Source organism: Salvia hispanica, chromosome 1 (genome assembly GCF_029641045.1).
Source record: "Salvia hispanica isolate PSC_SH4W2 chromosome 1, Shi_PSC_v1, whole genome shotgun sequence".
Classification (NCBI taxonomy): domain Eukaryota; kingdom Viridiplantae; phylum Streptophyta; class Magnoliopsida; order Lamiales; family Lamiaceae; genus Salvia; species Salvia hispanica.
In genome coordinates, this window is record NC_142692.1 from 35,000,119 (window position 1) to 35,021,301 (window position 21,183).

The 21,183-nt window shown below is 39.6% G+C and overlaps 5 protein-coding genes across 5 annotated transcripts; 3 read left to right on the plus strand and 2 right to left on the minus strand.

Annotated features, from left to right (window-relative positions):
- The first annotated feature begins 33 nt into the window (after nucleotides 1–33).
- Nucleotides 34–3,737, plus strand: LOC125223403 (SWAP (Suppressor-of-White-APricot)/surp RNA-binding domain-containing protein). Its single transcript, XM_048126538.2, has 4 exons — nucleotides 34–256; nucleotides 1,111–2,081; nucleotides 2,457–2,731; nucleotides 2,864–3,737. Exons 2-4 carry the CDS (start codon nucleotides 1,126–1,128, stop codon nucleotides 3,610–3,612), a joined length of 1,980 nt encoding a protein of 659 aa, XP_047982495.1. The 5' UTR covers nucleotides 34–256; nucleotides 1,111–1,125; the 3' UTR covers nucleotides 3,613–3,737.
- A 4,081-nt stretch (nucleotides 3,738–7,818) lies between these two features.
- On the plus strand, nucleotides 7,819–8,457 carry LOC125220815 (uncharacterized). The gene is made up of 2 exons (XM_089061122.1): nucleotides 7,819–8,128; nucleotides 8,240–8,457. Exons 1-2 carry the CDS (start codon nucleotides 7,819–7,821, stop codon nucleotides 8,455–8,457), a joined length of 528 nt encoding a protein of 175 aa, XP_088917248.1.
- Nucleotides 8,458–11,006: 2,549 nt separating this feature from the next.
- LOC125217842 (GPCR-type G protein 1) lies at nucleotides 11,007–15,134 on the plus strand. Its single transcript, XM_048119399.2, has 13 exons — nucleotides 11,007–11,380; nucleotides 11,759–11,859; nucleotides 12,001–12,108; nucleotides 12,324–12,444; nucleotides 12,855–12,984; nucleotides 13,197–13,275; nucleotides 13,364–13,452; nucleotides 13,545–13,637; nucleotides 13,739–13,765; nucleotides 13,891–13,977; nucleotides 14,303–14,374; nucleotides 14,453–14,583; nucleotides 14,799–15,134. Exons 1-13 carry the CDS (start codon nucleotides 11,166–11,168, stop codon nucleotides 14,950–14,952), a joined length of 1,407 nt encoding a protein of 468 aa, XP_047975356.1. The 5' UTR covers nucleotides 11,007–11,165; the 3' UTR covers nucleotides 14,953–15,134.
- Nucleotides 15,135–15,660: 526 nt separating this feature from the next.
- LOC125223480 (embryogenesis-like protein) lies at nucleotides 15,661–16,351 on the minus strand. Its single transcript, XM_048126650.2, has one exon. The coding sequence runs from the start codon at nucleotides 16,262–16,264 to the stop codon at nucleotides 15,803–15,805; it is 462 nt and encodes a 153-aa protein (XP_047982607.1). The 5' UTR covers nucleotides 16,265–16,351; the 3' UTR covers nucleotides 15,661–15,802.
- A 571-nt stretch (nucleotides 16,352–16,922) lies between these two features.
- LOC125217923 (uncharacterized protein At1g76660-like) lies at nucleotides 16,923–20,533 on the minus strand. Its single transcript, XM_048119497.2, has 4 exons — nucleotides 20,328–20,533; nucleotides 19,556–19,730; nucleotides 17,786–18,824; nucleotides 16,923–17,422 (listed from the first exon to the last, which is right to left on the minus strand). The coding sequence occupies exons 2-4, from the start codon at nucleotides 19,607–19,609 to the stop codon at nucleotides 17,223–17,225; spliced, it is 1,293 nt and encodes a 430-aa protein (XP_047975454.1). The 5' UTR covers nucleotides 19,610–19,730; nucleotides 20,328–20,533; the 3' UTR covers nucleotides 16,923–17,222.
- Nucleotides 20,534–21,183: the final 650 nt, after the last annotated feature.

The window sequence follows — 21,183 nt, forward strand, 5'->3', positions numbered from 1 at the left end:
CAGAATTTTTTTTGTTAATACCTCTAAAAATGTAAGTACTACTTGTTTCATAATTGGAATTTCGCCCTTTACATCAACCCGGCCCGACTTAGGCCCGATCCGAAACTCTTCATTGCCCTATTACATGATGTTGTGGAAAGAAATTGCGCAATTTCAATTCCCAAATCAAAATCCCTAAAACCATGCTGTGTTACCAAACACAAGCTCTAATTTAGCTGGTTTCTGCCCCTCTGCGATCGTTTAGCTGCCGTTCCTGGTAATTTCTCTTCTATTAGTGAAAAAGATCGATTGATTTGTTGCATTTACATTTGTAATTGTATCTCTTTTAGAAATGTGAACTTCGTTTAGTACAGATACATGTATGTTTCTGAATTCTTCAGATTGTTGTCTTGTTTCGTGGTAGCTCACATGGTGAACTGTGGTTTTTTGCTGGAGGACTAGCTTCTGATTTTGTTATTAACTTTTTTTTTGTATTTGATTAATTTATGTTGCTTTTTCTGTGTTATCAGTGGTTCTATGAATGCTTTGTAGTGCCCTTGTTAGCTATAGAGAGTGTTTTGGTAAACATAACCTGTCATATGAATATCTATCTATCTATATACCATTATGTGTGTGTATGTAATTTGATCATTAGAAATTGAAGTGAAGTAAAGGAGTTATTTGTTCCCCAGTTTCATCATTTTACTTCCTTGAAAAAGTCCTTTATGTTTCAAGTATAGTTGCATGCTTTCTTGGCTTATAAGTTAATAGCATTTTCCCTTCTTGAGTTAGTTTTAAAGATTAACTAGAAAATAGAGGATACCATGATTTGCCTCAATTACAAATCAGATGCAGTGGCAATATATTAGGTTATTAACTCCAACGAATGTTGAATTTTTAACATACATGCCGGCTCTTGGGAGCTATGCCATGGCTGTGGCAATTTGCCAAGTGCAATTCTGTGTTGTCAACCTCGTGACATACGCACAATTGGAGTTTTGTCTTGAAATTTAACTAGTTTTATGCTGCATTGTTTCGTCCTGATCAAGAACTGAATATTATTTCCTTGTATTAAGAACTTTACTATTTGAGGAATGGCGAGTTTCACCTGGATTTTCTGTGTGTTCATAGGATTCCTACTGACAAATGGATCGACCGCCACATGATTATGGTGCTCCCATGTCATATGGACAGCAACAATCTAGTAATGCACAACAGCAGCAGCAGTATGGTTTTCATCCACAGCACCAGCAGTTTCCTCCATCTGTTCACGGCCCTCCTTATATGCCCCCTCATCCCCCTGTACAGCAGTTCCCCTATCCTCGGCCAATGCAACAAAATCATCTCTATTCACATTTGCCTCACCCTTATCAACAAACACCTTCGTTCCCTCCACATGTGCCTCCACATCTTTTTCCATCACCATACCCTGGGCCTTATGAGGCTCCACCGGCCCCTGCTCCAGCCCCATCTGATCCTGAACTTCAAAAGCGCATCGACAAATTGGTTGAGTATGCTGTGAAGAACGGCCCAGAGTTCGAAGCTGTGGTCCGGGAAAGAGAGCAAGATAATCCTGCTTATGGTTTTCTTTTTGGCGGTGAAGGCCATAACTACTACCGCCATAAGCTTTGGATGGCAACTAGACCACTCATGGGTTTTAACCCTCAGTTCCCAGCTTCGATGCCAGTGTTGCATCCTCCCAACCCCATGATGAGTCCAGCTCCTATTAATGCCCCAAATGCTGCTGCTGGGGGATCTGCTCACCTGCAGCAACCTCCTTTTCCGCAGTTCTATGATCAACAGCACCCTCACCACTCTCAGCCGATGGTGGGTCATATCCGACCTGAATTTGATCAACCTCACCGACCTTTTAAAGGTCTATCTCGACCGCTTCCATCTGATGTTGAGATGGAGATGAATGGTGTTCTGAACAGTCTCACTGGCACAAAGGAGTCAATAAAAGGTGCCAAGACTTGGTTTATGCAGAGGGCTCCATTTGCTCCTGGCCTGGCTGAGGCGCTCCGAGATAGGGTATTGTCCCTAGATGATTCTGAGAGGCAGTTGCATATAGTTTATCTTGCCAATGATATCCTCTTTGACAGGTATGTTTTGATCACTTCAAGTTACCGATTTCTCAACTACTTCATCATGCTTGATTAAACATGTCCTTGTTGCATTTTTCAGATTTAACATTATTGCATGATTAATTATATCATTGCAGCATATGTTAAATTATTATCCATCATCCCTTCATTAAAAGTACTTTACGTTGCTGATATTAATTGTAAAGAATTGATAAATAAATAACAGTGTCGAGGATGATTTGAAATAAAATTAACGTTTCTATGCAAGAAAGTCTTCTGTTGAATTGAAAGAATGATGGAATGATATAAGCATCACACTCAGGAGAGTGGAGAAGTGTGTCGTCTGGATCAAGATCACTGATTCTAATTAGGAATGATTTTTGAAATATACAGCTTGCAGAGGCGGGTGAACCTGCAGGAACTCGACAACGAGGCACTTGCATTTAAGCCAGTCTTGGGTTCTATGCTTGCAAAGATATACCACAACCCACATAACAAGGATGAAAACCAGTCACGTCTTCAGAAAATCTTGCAGTTTTGGGCCTCGAAAGAAGTATATGACCAAGATACAATCTACGAGCTTGAAAGTGACATGCTGAGTGGGTTGCCACCAAATTCTTTTCCAGTTGCTCATCCCAACGCATCAGGAGATCATTCTGCTGCTACAGGTACTTTTCCCACTATCTGTCCTTTTTATCTTGTGGAAAATTAGCAATACGAGTCGTTTAATGCAAGTGCTGTAATGCACCTAACTGTTGTTGTTGCTAGCACTTGTAAACTGTCGTCTCTCTCTGCTGTAGGGATGAACCGTGCACCAAACCATATGCAATGGCAACCGGACATGCAGAGCTCCATTCCAAACATACCCAATCAAGAGTATGCAGATAAACAAGTCCCTCCTGTTTCATCTTTACCAAACCCACAATTTCATCTCTCATCAGCTCCCTCCGGTGGGTTCACTGGATCAATGCCTGTTCCATCCGCTGTTCAACCGACAAATGCACCTGCTCCTGGAAAAGTTGGTGAGAAGCTTCCCCCTTATCCTTTGTTCCCACCTGGTCTTATTCCAGGTATGGTCAGAAAGATGCAGATAGGCAGTGGGGTGCCGTACTCTCCGCTGAGCCCTCTGGACATCCCCACCATGATTCCACCTTCAAATATATCACAATCCGAGGTCCTCGATAGAGTCTCAAAGTTCTTCAGAGAGATTAAAGAGGTCAACCCTTCAGAAGGACCCATGAAGAAATCTGAATCAGCGGGTGATGATGACGACGACGATGGTTATGAGTACGAGAGAAGATCTCCGTCTCGTAAGGGAGGAGCCTGCATTCCCCCACCCCTTGGCTTGAATGTCGACCAGGATACTGGGACTCTCCCTGATGGAAGTGTAGAAAGAAAGCCCGGGTCGAGCAGTTCCGGAAGGTTGGGACTCGGGGCAACAGCAGATCCGAACGAGGCAAGCCAATACGACGACGTCTACTCTTCTTACAGGAAACAGAGAAGTACAAACTACCATACGTCCATGAGTGCAAGAGCAGCAGCAAGGTAGATGAATGATGTTGTATCGGATCTTGTCTGGTAAAATTGATGAAACTTATTTAAATGCATTTTGTTTATGTTTAAGGAATTTTAGATTTTAAATTAATGTGTCGCTATTCAATTTTTATTTTAATATTTGCATTGTTTGTTTAATCTTTTTCACGAAATGCTACACTCTGTTGCAACATCGTTTTATCCCTGGACTTTGAAACTATGCTTTTAGCTAAACTAGTGTTAACACCTGTATGCACAAGGCAAAAGATTTCTAAATAATGAAAATATATTAACTTAAAATAAAGAATATAGAGTAAATAAATATAGAAATATTATTTACAGATTTAAACTGATTAAAATAAGTATTTGTAATATTATAAAAAATTAAAGATATTATAAACAACAACAAAAAGATAATTGTCAATGAACCATTTCATATTTTAGTAGATGATTGTATACTATTTTCATTGGAATGAGAAACGTGGTTAAGTGTATTAATTGAAAAAGAAAAGTTTAAAAAAAAGATAAAAGTGTCATTTAATTTGGGACAAACTAAAAAGGAAAATGTGTCATCTTAAGTGAGTGATAAAATTTGCTAAAACTAATACTCCTACATGGCCATAACTAAAATTTTTACTAAAACTAATACCTTCAATTTACTAAAAATAATATTCCTACGCGACTATAATTAAAATTTACTAAAACTAATACCTTCAATTTACTAAAATCAATATTCCTACACGGCCATAAATTAAATTTTAAATTATCATTTGTTAATACGAAGTAGGGTTTACTTAATCCTAGTTATTTTTGGTCCAAAACATATTAGCTTAGCCCAAATTCACTTTTAGGGTCTAACGACATTTTTCAATTCCTCCCAATAGCACTTTTCAATTCCTCCCAGCGGCGCCTCTCTTTCTTAGTTATTTCTACCTCTTTCACGCCACAAATTTTACTCCAGATTCCTTGAGTTTGTTTTGTTTGCTAAGAATATGGAATGCGTATAATGTGGAATAAAAAAAATATGGAATGCGTATGATGTGGAATTTTACTCATAGATAATATTTTTGGATTAAAAAATTATGCTCCACTTACATATTATAAGATTATAATGAAATAACAATTTAATTAAATTTCATATCACAATATGGGCGAATATATGAGAGAATATTAGTAGCAAACATTTTCGTATCTTTATTGAGAGAATATGAGAGAATATTGGCAGCAAACATAAATGAAATTACAATCCAATTAATTTTCGTATCTTTATTGCGCAATTGAATTTATAAAAACACACAATTTAGCACAATTGAAAATCTATCATTTTAAGATTCTAAATAAACAATGCTTATAAACAAAAAATCAATATCTAATGTCTAAAATATAAAAAATTAATACTATTTATATAATACTCTTTTCGTTCCCTCATAGTCGGGGAAATTTTTTTTGGCACACTGTTTGAAAGGAATATTTAGTGTATTAAAAAGAATAGATATACTCTCATTAATTTATTAGAATGATGCAATCGATTTACATTTCCTTATGTACTTGAAAAATTGAAATAAACCGAGCGACTATATTGTCATATCTTCTATTAATCTATTGTATTTGATAGATGTTAATGTATATGTAATTTAGTAGTACCATCCAAACTAATTAATATGGTTAGACGTTAAACGACTACATGAAGTATAAATAGAGACAAAGCAAAAGACAGAAAATGTTTACAAAAAGTAATATAATTATTTTGGGTTCTTCTATATATATATATATATAATGAAAAGATAAATTGTCCATTGTACAAAACAAAAGTTCAATCAAAGATAATAAAAAAAGTCCAAAAGTTACATCAATTATATAGCTTCTTGAAGAACTTTTGCACAAAATTTAAACAAAGTAGTGATTCAAAAGTGTAAAGCTCCTTCAAACAAAATTTGATTATGATATTATGATTTTCTTAATTTTAATAATACATAGTGTATTAAGCTAATTTAAATTATTGTTAGATTATAATTATTTAGAATTAAATAAATAAAAATAGAATAAAACCTTAAATTATATCCCATAAAATTGATAGTATATGATATGGAGTATTAATACATGTTTGAATTTGCGGTTTTGATTTTAAAATTTTCATAATTTTAATTTCTTTAAATTTTTAATTTTTTTAGTGTTAAACTCAGATCATATAACCGTATGTTGTTAAAATTTTAAAGCTATTTTAATATTTTCTTCCTAACTCTTTAAATATAGATAATATTAATAAAAATGAGTTTATGATTATTTATATTCTTAATTTTAAATCTCAATTAGTTGACAGTATATGATACAATAAAATATTTTAAAATGTAAGTAGGAGTCTCATCCAATTATTTTCACAGTATTATACAATTCCTAAAATTATGGAATATGATCTTATTTTTTGGAAACAAATAAAGTAATACGTGTACATCTTGATATATTGATGATGGAAACAAAATAGTGCATATTTCATGGTATTATTAATGTTAGTAAAATAGTCTCAATCTAAAAAATAGTTATGTCATAGGCTATATCCACAAAACTTGCAATAATATAAGAATAATTGATTTGATTTGATTTTCCTAATTTGTTTTTGTCATTGTCTCTTCCGTAAAAGAGTACTCCTAATTGGTGCATAAATAAGTACTCCTAATTGAATGGAATATTTAATTTGATTTTTCTAATTTGAAAATTTCTAGAGCCCAAGCCCAAGCCAAGTCCTTGACTCAAAACCCTAACATCACTTATTACATATAATTAGATATAAAACCCAATTTAAATTACATTTTTATAAATTTTTTCAAAATCATAAAATCCAGCACAAATAAGCCCAAATAATACATTCCAGAAACTAAAATTTCAACACAAATAAACCTAAATAAAAGTATACTACATTAAATAAAATTTCCTACAAACCCTACACAAAAATGTGGCGCCTCCCTCTTTCTCTCATCCAAATCGGCGCTGCACTCTCCCTTCCCATCTCCCCTTTCTCTCTCAGTCGGCATCGCCGCCGCCACCCTTCCTCCGGCGTCCTCCTTTCTCTCTCACTCTTTCTCGAAGCTCTCTCCTTCCTCCGTCACGCCTTCCTCCCTCGCGGCGCTGCTCTGCTTTACTCGCCATTGCCGTCGCCTCACCCGGCTGCCCTGCCGCTCGTTTCACGCCTCCGCTATCTTGCTGCCGCCGTTGTCGGTAAAGATCGGATCTTTGAAGGTGGCGGCTCACTTTCTCGTATTCAGTCGCCGCCACTGCCCTGCCTCCATCAGCCATGCCGCCTTCGTCACCCAGCCATCCCGCCTTCGTCACCCATCGTCGGAGCTGTCGCCGGATTCCAAGATTCATGCTATACTGCAATAAAAAATAATTATCAGTAAATCAATCAATAAAAATGCAGATTCAATTTAAGGTGTGTGCATGTATAGGTGTTTTATCTTGTTTGAGAATCACTGTTTCATTAGAACCATTTTTTCGTCCAATAATATTTGTTTCTTTTCTGTCCAATAGTTGCCATTTTTCAAAATGACAAAAGGGTAAATAAAATAACTTTAGATTTTCCCTCTAAAAAGAATAAAAATGTCTTTTCATCAAACTGTCACTTTAGATTAAGATAGAAGCGTACTTGAAATTTACAAGTAGATTTGTGTGTATGTAATTATGCATATATACATGATCAAAATTAATTAAACGACTATGTTATTGCATAACTAAGATTTTAAACAACATCTAATTAATTATAACGTGGGTAGTGCTTGATTCTCATTACTTTTGATCAAATTAGTGATATTTAATGATTGGTCAATAGTACGACATGCTTGCCGTTTTTGATAAACCAGCAAGTCCTACAGCCGTATACCCTACTGTATGAACGAAAAGTGTAAAAAATGCCCTTTTTATGTTCTTGGAAATAGCAACGGGGTATAGCCTGTTACCCAAAACGTCGAACTTCGCAATGGTGATACTAAGAGTGTCCACTATACAGGAGCCGCGGCCGGGCCACAGGAGAGTCGCGAGCCGCGATTCCGCGGAGTATCTACGGAAGCCAAATGCCGATGAGTGCCAGAGATTGATAAATATGCACGGACGAGTGCATAATTTTCCGGGGATGATGGGCAGCATCGATTGCATGCACTGGGAGTGGAGGAACTGCCCGGTTGCTTGGAAGGGGCAGTTCACATCTGGATTCAAAGGAAGACACCCAACAATGATACTGGAAGCTGTTGCTGACTACCGACTGCGAATCTGGCATGCCTATTTTGGTGTCGCAGGGTCGAACAACGACATCAACGTACTAGATTCGTCCCATCTCTTCAATGATGAGTGTCGGGGTGAGGGTCCGACGGTCAGATTCATGGCCAACGGGACGCAGTACAACAGGGCATACTACTTAGCCGATGGAATATACCCTTGTTGGCCCGTATTTGTCAAGACGATCCGGCAGCCGGTTTGGCCGAAACAATCCTATTTTGCGGCCAAACAAGAGAGTGCTAGGAAGGACGTTGAGCGTGCTTTTGGTGTCCTCCAATCGCGATGGGGCATTCTTCGGTGCCCGGTTCGACAATGGCACGAAAATGATGTCGCCTCCATCATGTATGCATGTATCATATTGCACAATATGATAATAGAGGACGAAGGATATTCTGCAGAGAACTGGGCACCGGAAGAGGGTGCAAGTACGAGTCACGGTGTTGTAACCGCCCCACTGCAGATGGGTGTACCGCGTAGTGATGCATACTTGATCCAACGGTTCGCCGATATGCGGAGGGAAACATCACATACAACACTGCAGGCTGATATGGTAGAAGAGGTTTGGAATCGTAGGGGAGGAGGGCGTAGAGCGTGATATGCGTTGGGAAAGTAGTTTATTAGAAGTCGAGAATTTTCGTTGTATAATTTTACCCCTTTGTATAATACAACGAAGATTTTGTTTTAATTTTAGTTCGTATGCATTTTTTCAATTATTATTGTAGTAGAATTAAAATATAAACAAAATGGAAAAAATAAAAATTTTGGTGGCTTGGCCATGTCCACTATAGTGGGAAACATGGGCATTGGTGGCCCGGCCACGATTTTGTGGCCTGGCCACACTTTGTGGCTTGGCCCGGCCATGTATAGTGGACACCCTAACACCATTCTTATAAAGTTACGCCGAGTGTTGACCAAGTCCCAATTGGTCGAGTCATGACACTCATCCCATTCCCACGAGCCCTAGACACCCTTATATACAATTCACAACATATTCTAATATTAATATATAAACTTATAATTAATAATAAAATGCAAACTCCACACTTGTATTAGAGCATCCGCAATGGTCGGCTAGCGACCGGCTAGCCGATTCGTCGCGCTAGCCGATCGGCTAGCCGAACCATTGCAATCGGCGAGGGCGATTTCGGCGAGCGGATCGGCGTGGGCTGGCCGATCGCTCGTCGCTGGCCGAAGTGCTAGCCGATCGTCTAGCCGCCATTGTGGAGGCCCGATCGGCCAGCGCCGATTTTCAATTTTTTTTTTTTAAAATCATATATAAACGCGATTTTCGTTTCATTTTCATTTGCACCACTTGTTTTAACGAGTTTTCTCTCTCTCTAACTTTCTGTACAAGAGCATCATCGAGTGATGGATCACAACAACGAGTCTAGTCCGGCGACGAGCGGATCTCAGACTCCCACAGTACCCGTGGGATCTGGATGGGGGCAGATGGGCCCGGGGTTTAACATCCCTTGGAATCAGATGATGGGGATAATGGCTGGTGCGCCCGGGGGGGGGGGGGGGGGGCGATGGGGGGGAACCAGGGGGTATGCCGTGGGGGATGCCGGGCGGCGGGCAGGGGAGCGGCGGGCAGTCAGTGCCCGGGTGGGGGGGTATGCCCCAGATGCAGCAGCAGATGATGGGGATGATGTGGCGGGGGGGGATGGGGGGGATGCCGGGGGGGTGCAGGGGTCACCGGGAGGGGACGCGGTATATCGGCCCTCGCTTGATTTTTTGACGGCTTCGTCTCACACGTCGACCCCGGTGACACAGTTCTCTGGCGATGACCTTCTGTCATTGCATGATATGAGGATCGATCTCGGGGACGATGATACTCCCGTTCCAGCGACGCCGGCTGCGCCGAAGAAGAAGACGAGGGGGAAGGGGTAGGGCAAGGCGGTCGGCGAGTCATCGCAGCCCGCTGCCACTGGCCGGAGGAAGTGGACGGAGGATGAGTACGCCGGGGTGGCCAAGGGGTGGTTGGAGGTGTGCGACGATCCACTGGTTGCGAACAACCAGCGGGTCGTCAACATGTGGGCGAAGATCAGTGCTGCCTATAAGAGGCACTGCCCGCACGGGAAGGACTTCAGCAACGAGGAGGTCCGGAAGGGGTGGGAGCGCACCAGGGCCGCGGTTGGCCGTTTTGCGAATTTGTACGCCAACGCCCTCCGTCAGCTCAGAAGTGGGCAGACTGAGGACGACGCCCGGAGGATAGCCGCGAGTCAGTTCCCCTTGGAGGGGAAGTATAAGGAGTTCACCTTCTGGGAGTGCTTCTTGTTGTTGAAGGACTCCGAGAAGTTCCGGGCGGGGTGCGACGCTAGGTGGCCGAAGAAGCAGCGACTTAACTATAGCGGCGACTACAGCGGCAGCAGCGGCGGATCCCACGACCTCCCCCCGGATGCTGAGGAGTTTCCATCCCCTCCTTCATTTACTGGTCGCCACCGCCGGGTTGGACAGAAGCGGGCGCAGCGGGCTGCGAGGGGTGGATCCCCCCTATCGCCCCGCGAGGTCCAGTCCTCCGCCCTCCCAGCCGCCCCACTCGAGTACACTCTCCATTCGCGTAACCAAACGCGGGCTCAGATGTTACAGGTCTTCCGAGAGTGGAAGAACGCCACTAACCCCACGGAGAAGAGGTTTCTTTACAAGATGCTCGAGAGCATGCGTGCTAATTTAGAGATCGCGAGGTCACGGCTGGGGGGTTCCGACGTGGGCTCAGATACCACGGGTGGCGGCAGCGGCGGCGGCGACGACGAGGACGACGGCGACGGCGATGAGGAGTAGAGAGTGGCGGGGCTCGTGTGTTGAAGCCCTTTTTTTAAAAAAAAAAATCATGTACTTTTTTTTAAAATCTTTGTACTTTTTTTTAATGGAATGGATTATTTTTCTCGTATATGTGTCGTAAATTTAATTCCGTATATCATAATTTTAATTCCGTAAATGTAGTATATTTTGAATTGTTTTTATTGCGGCTGGCCTATGGCGGGCCTAAATCTGACATGGCAGATGGTTCTTTTAGTGTTGCTGACGTGGCAGGGGGGAGAGAATTGCTGGCCTATGGCTGGCCTAAGCACCATTGTGGATGCTCTCATGCAACGCCATGTAAAGTTTTAATTTCCTTTGCTTAAACTCCAAAAATAAAAGAAAAATTAAAAAAAAACTCATAGTCGATCAATCCGAAAACAGTCTCGAATCAATCTGTTAATTCCAGGAAACAACGGAAACTTGATATTCATAGATTGATGACCACCGCGAATTCCAAGTGGCGGCGGATTGAAGAGCGGGGCTGAAGAGAGGGGTTTTCAGATGGGGTGGGGTAGGGCGGTGTACGAGGGAGTGGTGGTGGTGGGGTCGCTGCTGCTGCTGGGATGGGGCGGCTTGTGGTTCCTGAATCGCCGCCTTTACAAGGAGTATGAGGAGAAGCGGGTGTTGGTGCAGATCATATTCAGTGTTGTGTTTGCCTTCTCCTGCAATCTCTTCCAGCTTGTCCTCTTCGAGATTATTCCCATTCTCTCCAAAGAGTAACCAATTTCTTTATTGTTTATAGTGTTTTCCCCCAATTTTTTGAAGTGAAAAATTTCCTGATTGTGAAATGCTTCGTATTTCCCTCTGCTTTTGCTAGAGTAGTTTTAATTGGACCATGTTACCTAGTTTTGGTGTAATTGAAGCTGAAAGGCGTAGGATTAAATTTTGGTTGTGGAGAGAAGTTGCTATTATTGCATATTTTTATGGATGCTAGACCTAGGATTTTACTAGAACCCCCATATTCAGATCACATACTCTGTTTGAACTAATGAGCGAGTTTGGCTAGGATCTGATTCATGTGTGATGCTTGGTGTTCGTCTACACGTAAATTTTGAGGAGTTTGATCTGATCTGAGATTGTTTTACTGTCTGCAGGGCTAGGTGGATGAATTGGAAGGTGGATTTGTTTTGTTTGATAATGTTGCTTGTGTTCATGTTGCCATACTATCATTGCTATCTGATGCTTTCGAAAAGTGGCAAGTTTGGGAGCTTTTTATAGATTCAGTATTTGGTTTCTCTCCATTCTAGCCTTTTATTCCTTGTGCTATCATCAATGTACATACATATGTAGGCTTCCAGTTATCGACTGATCGTTCTATTATCTGCTATTGCTTCAGGTGTTAGGAAGGAACGGGCCTCTCTTGGTGCTGTTTTATTCTTGTTGGTTTATCTTTATGGATTCTGGCGACTGGGTATTCACTTTCCAATGCCTTCTCCAGATAAAGGTTTGGATTTTCTTTGATGGCACCAAGGGCTTCGAAGTATCACCTAAGCACCTTCCTGATCATCTTCTTTTTTTCTCTATAAAATGCGTGTTTGGTTCAATCACCTCGTCGTGTGGTTAACTATGTTAAACTACTGGTTTCCTTCAAATGTAACTACTTCATATATGCACCTTCCTGATCCTATTGTGTGTGATACAATATAATTTTATTGTCAGGATTCTTCACCATGCCTCAATTGGTGAGCAGAATTGGGGTCATTGGAGTGACTGTCATGGCTATACTTTCAGGTTTTGGAGCAGTCAATCTGCCTTACAGTTACCTTTCTCTCTTTATTCGGTAAGAATCATATGAGAATATGTGACTTGAATTACTCGAGCATACTGGAAAATCTGAATCTCCTTTTGCATAGTTCGCGTGGAATGGAACCTTTTCTTTCCTTTTTGTGTGCATGTGTGTTTATTTGTATTGTCAATGCTTAATATTGATCAGCTAAAATGTCTTAGGTATCGGTCATAGAACAACAGCAATATTTGTTTTTCGTATCTGTTTTGTGTTGAGCCCCCTGAACCTCTAAACCTAAGGGACAATATTGGGACTAATAATATTGATGTATCTTACATGCACTTGTAGCTCTTTTTTGAAGGATGTTTGGTCTACTTTGGATGTGTGTACCTTTAATATATTGTTTTCTATGGTTCTCAGCACAGTAATATAGTGCTTTAATGTATTTTTCTTTTCATTTGAAGAGAAATTGAGGAAACAGAAATTAAGGGAATTGAGAGGCAGCTGATGCAGTCAATAGAGACTTGCATTTCCAAGAAGAAGAAGATAATTCTTTGTCAAATGGAGATAGAGCGAAAACAAGGGTCTGAAGAGGTTTACTTACCTTTCTGTTTATCCAATATGCATTGTTTATTTTTGATTAATTACTCATTGACATTGTTGGGTTCATTTGACATTGCTTTCCCAAAATCCTATTCTAGTTTTACGGAGGATGTTTTTCTCTTTATCATAGTTTCTTGTTCTATCCCCTACTGCTTGTGGCGTGACTTTTTGAGTCTAACTACTGGTATACTTTAATGTGACAGAAATTAAACAATAGGTCCTTCCTAAAGCGGTTAGTCGGCACAGTTGTTCGATCTGTACAGGATGACCAAAAGGAGCAAGGTTAGTAATTGTTACATATGTATTCGGGTGTTAATTCTTTGTGTTTTGCTTTCTTACCTTTTCCATGTTATTGACTCTCTTTGTGTAGATATCAGAACCTTGGAAGCAGAGGTACAAGTTTTAGAGGAGCTCTCGAAGCAACTATTTCTGGAAATCTATGAGCTTCGTCAAGCTAAGGTATGCTAAATATGTAAAATTGAAAGCAATTGTGAACTGGACTCATTTTTATTTTATTGTGAATTGTGTTCTCTTTCATCTCTCTTATTCAGGAAGCCGCAGCATATTCTCGAACCTGGAAGGGTCACATGCAGAATCTCTTAGGCTATGTTTGTTCAGTATATTGTGTATATAAAATGTTAAAGGTAATGTGATTTGCAATGTTTCAACTTTTTCAAGACTAAATCCCTGGATATTCTCTAGTACTGACTGCTGCTGAATTATATGTGTTTCCTTTATTGTGCAGTCATTGCAAAGTGTTGTATTCAAGGAGGTAATATACTGATTCTGTTTCATTTATCTCCTAGTTCTTCTATTTAGTATTATGATGGGACGTCCACCTCAAATTATACTATTTCAGATTTGAAAATTGTAGTCTAATGTCAAGACTTGTTTCAGGCTGGTTCTGTTGATCCTGTTACAAGGACAATCAGCATCTTTCTGCAGTTTTTTGATATAGGCATCAACGTAACTTTATTATCACAGGTTAGTTTTTCCTATTCAAATCTTCGACAACTTCCTCTCGTTTTTGTAGCAAGCAATGTCTATATATCTCAAACATGAAGTGTCAAATTATAGTTATTTTGTCAGTCTGCTGCAGAAACATTCTTATCTTGTGATGCGTAAACTTGTTGAAGGGTACAGTATCAAAGTGAAAAAATCACCTTCTTAATACATAGGGGATCACTGTTAAACGCCTTAAGAACAGCCTAATTTTATCAGTATAGGGCAGCGAATAATGTCCAGTGATCTTTACCTAATTACATTAGTAGTCTTCGCTTTATATAATGCTTTCAATCCTTGTTTGCAGTACGTTTCCCTACTATTCATTGGGATGATGATAGTCGTATCTGTACGGGGATTCTTATCCAACTTGATGAAAGTAAGTTTTACTCATTTTCCTATATTGCTGATCAGTATCTTATATTGCTGTCACCTAACTCTATGGCATTCGAACCAGTTCTTTTTTGCAATTTCGAGAGTTGGGAGTGGATCCTCAAGTAACGTTGTCCTTTTCCTGTCCGAAATAATGGGAATGTATTTTGTTTCTTCCATACTATTAATCAGGAAAAGCTTGGCCACTGAGTACAGGTATAATAATCTCTTAAAACCGACCTTTTCTCATTCAATCGTAGTTAATGGAACACTGGAACTAGCTGTGTGACTAATGCTGATCGCCGTGACTTATGATTGTCTAGTTTTACCTCAACTCGACTGCACTTGTGCTTGTTCTAGCCTGACTATGGAGCTTCATGTATCTTGATCTTGTGTCGTAATGTCTGAAGTGATGGTCGTTTTGTTTGCAGGATGATCATAACTGATGTGTTGGGTGGTGACATACAGTTCGACTTCTACCATCGTTGGTTCGACGCGATATTTGCAGCAAGTTCTTTCCTCTCTCTGGTTTTGCTCTCTGCTCATTACACTTCTCGGCAGGCCGACAAACATCCCATTGATTAATTTCTATTTTTCTTCCTTTTTTTACCAAAAATCCCTCTAGTGTGGGTTTATATAGAGCCATATAGATGTCATATTTACTTCTAATTAGAGGTTATGCTTATTCTTTTTTTTTTTAAGTTGCATTTTATCTCAAAAATTATCCTATAATAATCTCTGACCTATCTACAGTATTAAGTTTAGCCTATGATGCTCCATTTCATCTTTATTAACATAGACTATAATTCAACAAATTGATTTAGTAATTAGTAAGTAAATACTAGTAGTATGATGTAATGTCGATAGTGTCAAGTATCAAGTAAATAAGTCATGAAACTATATTAGCTCCAAAATTTAGTGATTGCAAAATTAGAATAAAGGATTAATTATGTTGCAAATTTAAAATTCAGTGAAACTCTAGAAATTTAGAGCAAATTTAATTAAAATTAAATCAGCTTTGATTGTAGGTACAATTCAAGGACTCTGTACCTAAATTTATTTCCTTCCCTATTTGTAAATTAAAAGAAGGCGAGGAATAATAATGCAAAGCTAAATTAAGTAAACAAAATCTTCACTTTAAAAAACAAAGAAGCAAATTAAAAAAATGAAACAAATTAGCTAAAACCTAATTATTTCATAAACCCCAAATCACAATATCCTATTCTTAAACCCAATCTCAAAGAAGCCAATCAAATCATCAACATCATAGACAATCTCAACTGTAATGATCAGTAAACTCAAAAATTTGATCTTCAATCAATTCCATAGTTTAATATCGTCAAAAACAAGTCGATAACACCTTATTCGTAAACAAGAATTAATAGAAAAAATTGCAAATACAACCAAATAAATAAAAAGCGATTTTTTTAACTCACTACTCATTCAGTTGCTGGAGCTCAGCTTTCAATTGCTCGATTTTGAGCCCCATCGCCCGCTGAATCGACCCCCTCTCGCTCTCCGGCAGCCTCTGCAGCAGCCCCTCGTACAATTCCAGAACCTCGCCGACGGCTTCCCGCGCGCACTCCGCCTCTTCGTTGAAATACACGGTCTCTTTTGAGTCCATCGCCGATTCTATCTCCTCGCGAGCTTCCGCGAATTTGAGGTTGATTTTGTCGACCTCCCTGTCGGTTTCACCGCTGAATCGTCTCCAATTGTTAGGAGCATTGAAACGTGCAGCTGAATCTGCGATTCTCGGACGCCAAAATTGATGGAATTCGCGTCGATTCGAGAGAGTCGTTAGGGTTTGTACTGGAAATTGGGATTTAGGGCGTGTAGATCTTCCAATTAGGTTTCTGTGAAGGAATTTGGAGAGAGAAAGAGATGAACGACGAAGCATGTTGGTAGATTTTTCTCTCTTTTTTTTGGTTGAATTTTTGAAGCGTTTAAATTTGACGTAGTTAGTAAGCTAGAATATGATGAGAAGAAGAAGAGAACAATAAAAAGGGAGAAAATTGATTTCCGAATTTTAAATACAATAAATGGGCTATTGGGCCCAACTCTCAAATGGGCCAAGATAGCCCATTAACTAGTCGAATCCAATTTTGTATCCAAATTGATGTGAGAACGAAACGACGCCGCTTTGGTACTGTCAATCCAGTTCATTTGTTTGGATTCGCGTTCTATTTTTTTTGCTAAAAAAGGAGAGAAGGTTTGAATATTTTGCTGTTACTATAGTCTGTAATTATCTTGATTGTGCATTTCCTAATCATTAATTTGCTAGTGAACATAAAATGCAAATATGATCCTAATTAATATGTAATCCTTCCATCCATCTATACTTGTCGCATTTTTAATCGAAAGAGAAATTATATATATTACACAAAATAGATTAAGATATTTAACTCATTTTTGACAAATTGGACATTTAATATTGGATAAAAAGAGAGTACACTATATTTAAAAACGTATATTTGCATGATTACGAAAATATTCATCAATTTCATAATCTATTAACTAGTTCAAAATATCACAAAATTCTCCCAAAGATAGACAAATTCCACTAGCAAATTTGAAGTGATGCATATATTAAGATTTACATACAAAAAGGGTGCACATTGTATTCTTTCTCCAACTGAACTATGCCAAATTTTGCAGTCTCTACACTTACTTGCATAATTCTTGAATTTATATAAATATATATATGTAACAGACACTCTTCAGAATTTATACTAAACAGCTCTCACACAAAAGCAAGGTTGGATCATCATCACATGCTAAATCATTGACACAATGATAAATATAATAGAACAGCTGCAAATACATACACGGGCCATTTTTGGGCGTTCGTAGCAGCCTCAGCTTTGCCGCCAGCTGCGCTCCTCCCTCAGGCTCCGCCCTCGCCTGTACTCAATCTCCGCATCAGAATTGGACGAACCAAACTGGTATTTCCGGCCGTTTCTAGGAGCCCCCATCTTCGAGTATATGTCCTCATCATCGCTTAGGAGGGGGCTCGTTGGCAGCCCTCGCCCAGAACTGTGCTTTTCTGGGCCTTGATCTGAGATATAGAGAGAACCGATGTTATCACCAAGAAACGACGCCATAGCTAACAATTTTCTCGTTCATGAGAATTCGTTAGGGGTTTATTTTATAAGTATGATGTATAAGATTGACAATACGTATGATTGAGTATTTGAAGGATTATGCGAACAATTAAGCTGAAGAATGTGTAATCCGTCGTATAGTCTATACTTTCGTTATCAATCTAAGCTATCACCCTACGTCGATACTACCTATAAGAGACGAGCGAATTTTCAGACAAAGAATCAAACAAGCTCGGTGTAATCCAACTTAGTCTGGTTCTTGTAACTTCATACGGATTCGAAATAAGTGAAGATAGAAACAGGTAAGTATAGTTTACCTTCGAGATGAGCGAATCCTGCATTTAAGATGTTTCCGTCCCCGGATGATTTGTCGGGCGTGAGAGGGTTCATGCTGAAGGACTCATCCGACACGTTTGATATCTCGACATAATGTGTTGTGGTGACGATTTCGTCAGCACTGAATCCAAAAGAAGCCCTATAAGCTTCCAGTTCCTCAGGATCAGGTTTGGGAACTTTTGGCTGCCTGTTTTGGTGGCCATTTCCGGCATTCGAGTAAGCATCCGTTTCTCGGGAGACGCTTATCCGACCACCGGAATGAGAAAGCGACGACTGGTCGAGGTAGAACTGCGCGAACGTCTCGGGGCAGAAGAAATTGGAATCCTGGCGCGATTTTCCGGCACCGCCGGCCTCGATCGCGATATACCGGCCCGACCCGGATTTTGAGTACACAGGCTCTTTCGAAGGGATCGAAGGACTCCAGTGAGAGGGGAACTCCTTCTCGGGCGTTCTAGAAACAGGCGATCTGAGGGCACTGGCTGGGCTTCCGGGGTAGAGCGAATACGTGGAGTGAAGATCATTTGCAGCGAAGTAACTGTGCTTATCAGCGCCTTTCATATTGGCGGACGACGACAGGAAATGGGCGTAAGGCACGTCGGGTGAAGACGGAGTAGTCAAATGCGCCAACTCAGGCGGAGGAGTTAAAGGAGCTGTAGATGGCTCGGTTGTGAAAGTCGAGAACACAGGAGGAGATACCAGCTGCGTCTCGTGGGCGTATGGACCTGTGACAAACATAGTAGACGACGGATTACCGGGTGAGTTGGCAGACAAGAAACAGCTGGGCGACTGAGCTGTAGACTGGAGTGCGGAATTTGAGAAGGAAGCAGGCGAAGACGGAGGAGCATAAAGTGATTGAGGGATTCCAGTTGTCTGATTAGGCAGTCCAACGGCTTGAGGCCCGTTTGGCTGATTCGACGCTTGGTTGCCTTCGGGCATTCTTGATGCAGGCACGATCCGTTTCCCACCTTTATTTTTACCAAAACAAGAAAGTCCAGTCCAACAACCTCCCCACCTCTTGCGCTACAAATAAAGTAAATAGTTAGCCATAAGGTGAAATTAAACAAAGGAATGCTTTAAAGGGGAACATAATCAGATCCACAATTTGTGGAAATATGATTCTAACAAATGAATCTAAGCAGAGAATCTGTATGAAATAGGCATCTTTCAAGGCATGGACTATGTGAACTAAGGAAAATTTACCATTCTCAGTGAATGTAACATTTTCTGTATTAAATATAGCCGCTTACAGCACAAAAACGCGGATCTAAAACAAATTAACTGATGATTTGAAGAAAAATAGACGCCAAGTTATACGCAATACAGAATTACAGTCAGATTCGAAGCACCAACTGCGCATTGATCCACGTGGCAGAAGTTAAAATGGCTATTTCTAAAGGCGCTCACTTCGGGATGCCAACTCAATAACTAAGATGAAACCTTTTCTTCTTTGGTATCTTTATGAATTAAGGAAATACTATGCAACATTCCATTTTCCGAGTCTTTATCAGTATAATCATGTCATTACACAAGTAAACGATTAGGCCATTGGCGGTTCTACAGTATCTAACACAACACCATACTAGTGGCTCGATAACTAGAACGAAAGAAGCATAAATACAGCTCCACACAGGTCACGATAACAAAAGCTTCAAAGCAAGACCGTGCAGTAATTTTTCACATCTTTTTGCCCCAAGCATGCAATCAATCGAAGGCGGAAACATGAAAATCATTGGGTTCATAATGCAATATACCCGAGATGCCCGTGCTTGCTGCGGCTGCAGAAACCTTATCTGCTCTGACGCCATGGGCAAGTCGGCTTTGAGGGCACAATGCAACAAAATCCTTTTCGCCAACAGCTTCTGATTCAATAGTATCCACCTACTCACAAATTGCAAAGGGACACTTTGGAACTCTTTTACCTCCTCTCTGTGATTCAAAACACAACCAAATTAGAAATCAAGAACACTGAACAAACATGCTAAAAGCTCTAAAAATGTTATTTACATAAATCAACCAGCATCATTTACCTAATTTATAGAACTGGCCAACAAAGTAAGTTCCAAAGAATCAACTTATTTTAACCTTTGTTTTTGGATTTTACTCTAAACCTTAAAACTCCCACAATAGAAGCTCAAATACTTCCAATTCAAGCCCATCCAGATATTGGAACTTGTCATTGAGTTTTTGTCAGATGCAACAACAAATAATTCCATTCCAATTTTGGACTCAAATATATGCATAAATTTTAGTTTCAAAATATGATGAAAGCGACCCCACTACAAATAAAAAGAATAAAATTCCTGTTGTCACCAACAGCAAGAATTTTCCAAGGATGACAATACTCACCTACCCTCCAACATCACTCATTATCCAAACAACATCAACAATAAGTAAAACTCCAAGCTTCAAACTTTAATCTTTTTTTAACAAAATGCAAAAAACCCATTTCAATAAACACGAAAACAGCGAGGCCCATCGAATCAAAACTACCAAAACGGAAATACAGGAGACGAATTTCACTACCTGAGCTGAGAAAAACGCCTCACATTTCCATAGCTGAGATCTGTAGAAGAAGCTCAGTGATAGTCGGCAAATGAAGAACGATTCTGTGTGAATGTGTGAGAGAGAGAGAGGGGGAAAGGGAGAAAAGCAATGGCTAGATCTAATCTGTGTAATCTGTAGGCTGGTTTCTCTCTTTTTTTGTTCTTTTCGATTGATTGTTGTGTTTGCTAAAACTGCTTTTCTTTTTTCTCCTTTTTGTAAAAATAAAAAGAAAAAGGATGATGAGTGACGTGGGGATTTGTGATTGGTTGGTTTTGCATGTGGGAGAATCAATAATTCTTTTTTTACCTTTCTTTTTCACTCGAGGGTTAAATTTAATTTATCTTTTAATTGTGTGTATAGTACTGTATCAATATTTTTCTTTTGGAATATGTATAATACGTAAATGTTACAGCAACAAGATCCTAATATTTTGTAGTATTAAATACCACTATGGCATACAATAAATGTAAGTATGTTACATGGTGCAAAATAGTACAAACAAAATCTTCATTACATTGAACGTGACACTACATAGAAATAAATTGAAGTGTATATATGTCATATTCGATGTATTTTTCTCTTCAATATGAGAAAAGGATAATTTAACTTTGGATGATTGTCACATAGCTATCACGTGGGCCGAAGGCCCATTTTGTTTTGGATTGAGGCCCAAACCGAATTGAAATGGAGTAGTAATTTTATTTTTCAATTTCTTAGTAAGCCATAAAAATTACTCACTAGTTACGTACTTTTATTTCTATTTCTATTTCTATTTCTATTTCTATTTCTATTTCTATCTTTACTATTCGTCTCATATTTTATTAATTTTGTACTA

Coding starts and splice junctions, on each gene's coding strand:
- LOC125217923 (XM_048119497.2), bottom strand. CDS start 19,609: ATGGCGTCAGAGCAGATAAGGTTTCTGCAGCCGCAGCAAGCACGGGCA. Junction 18,825..19,555: donor AGCAAGCACGGGCATCTCGG/GTATATTGCATT, acceptor CTTTATTTGTAG/CGCAAGAGGTGGGGAGGTTG. Junction 17,423..17,785: donor AGGATTCGCTCATCTCGAAG/GTAAACTATACT, acceptor TCTATATCTCAG/ATCAAGGCCCAGAAAAGCAC.
- LOC125223403 (XM_048126538.2), top strand. CDS start 1,126: ATGGATCGACCGCCACATGATTATGGTGCTCCCATGTCATATGGACAG. Junction 2,082..2,456: donor AATGATATCCTCTTTGACAG/GTATGTTTTGAT, acceptor TGAAATATACAG/CTTGCAGAGGCGGGTGAACC. Junction 2,732..2,863: donor AGATCATTCTGCTGCTACAG/GTACTTTTCCCA, acceptor TCTCTGCTGTAG/GGATGAACCGTGCACCAAAC.
- LOC125217842 (XM_048119399.2), top strand. CDS start 11,166: ATGGGGTGGGGTAGGGCGGTGTACGAGGGAGTGGTGGTGGTGGGGTCG. Junction 12,445..12,854: donor TACCTTTCTCTCTTTATTCG/GTAAGAATCATA, acceptor TTTCATTTGAAG/AGAAATTGAGGAAACAGAAA. Junction 14,375..14,452: donor TCTTATCCAACTTGATGAAA/GTAAGTTTTACT, acceptor CATTCGAACCAG/TTCTTTTTTGCAATTTCGAG.
- LOC125223480 (XM_048126650.2), bottom strand. CDS start 16,264: ATGCTTCGTCGTTCATCTCTTTCTCTCTCCAAATTCCTTCACAGAAAC.
- LOC125220815 (XM_089061122.1), top strand. CDS start 7,819: ATGATACTGGAAGCTGTTGCTGACTACCGACTGCGAATCTGGCATGCC. Junction 8,129..8,239: donor GGACGTTGAGCGTGCTTTTG/GTGTCCTCCAAT, acceptor ATATGATAATAG/AGGACGAAGGATATTCTGCA.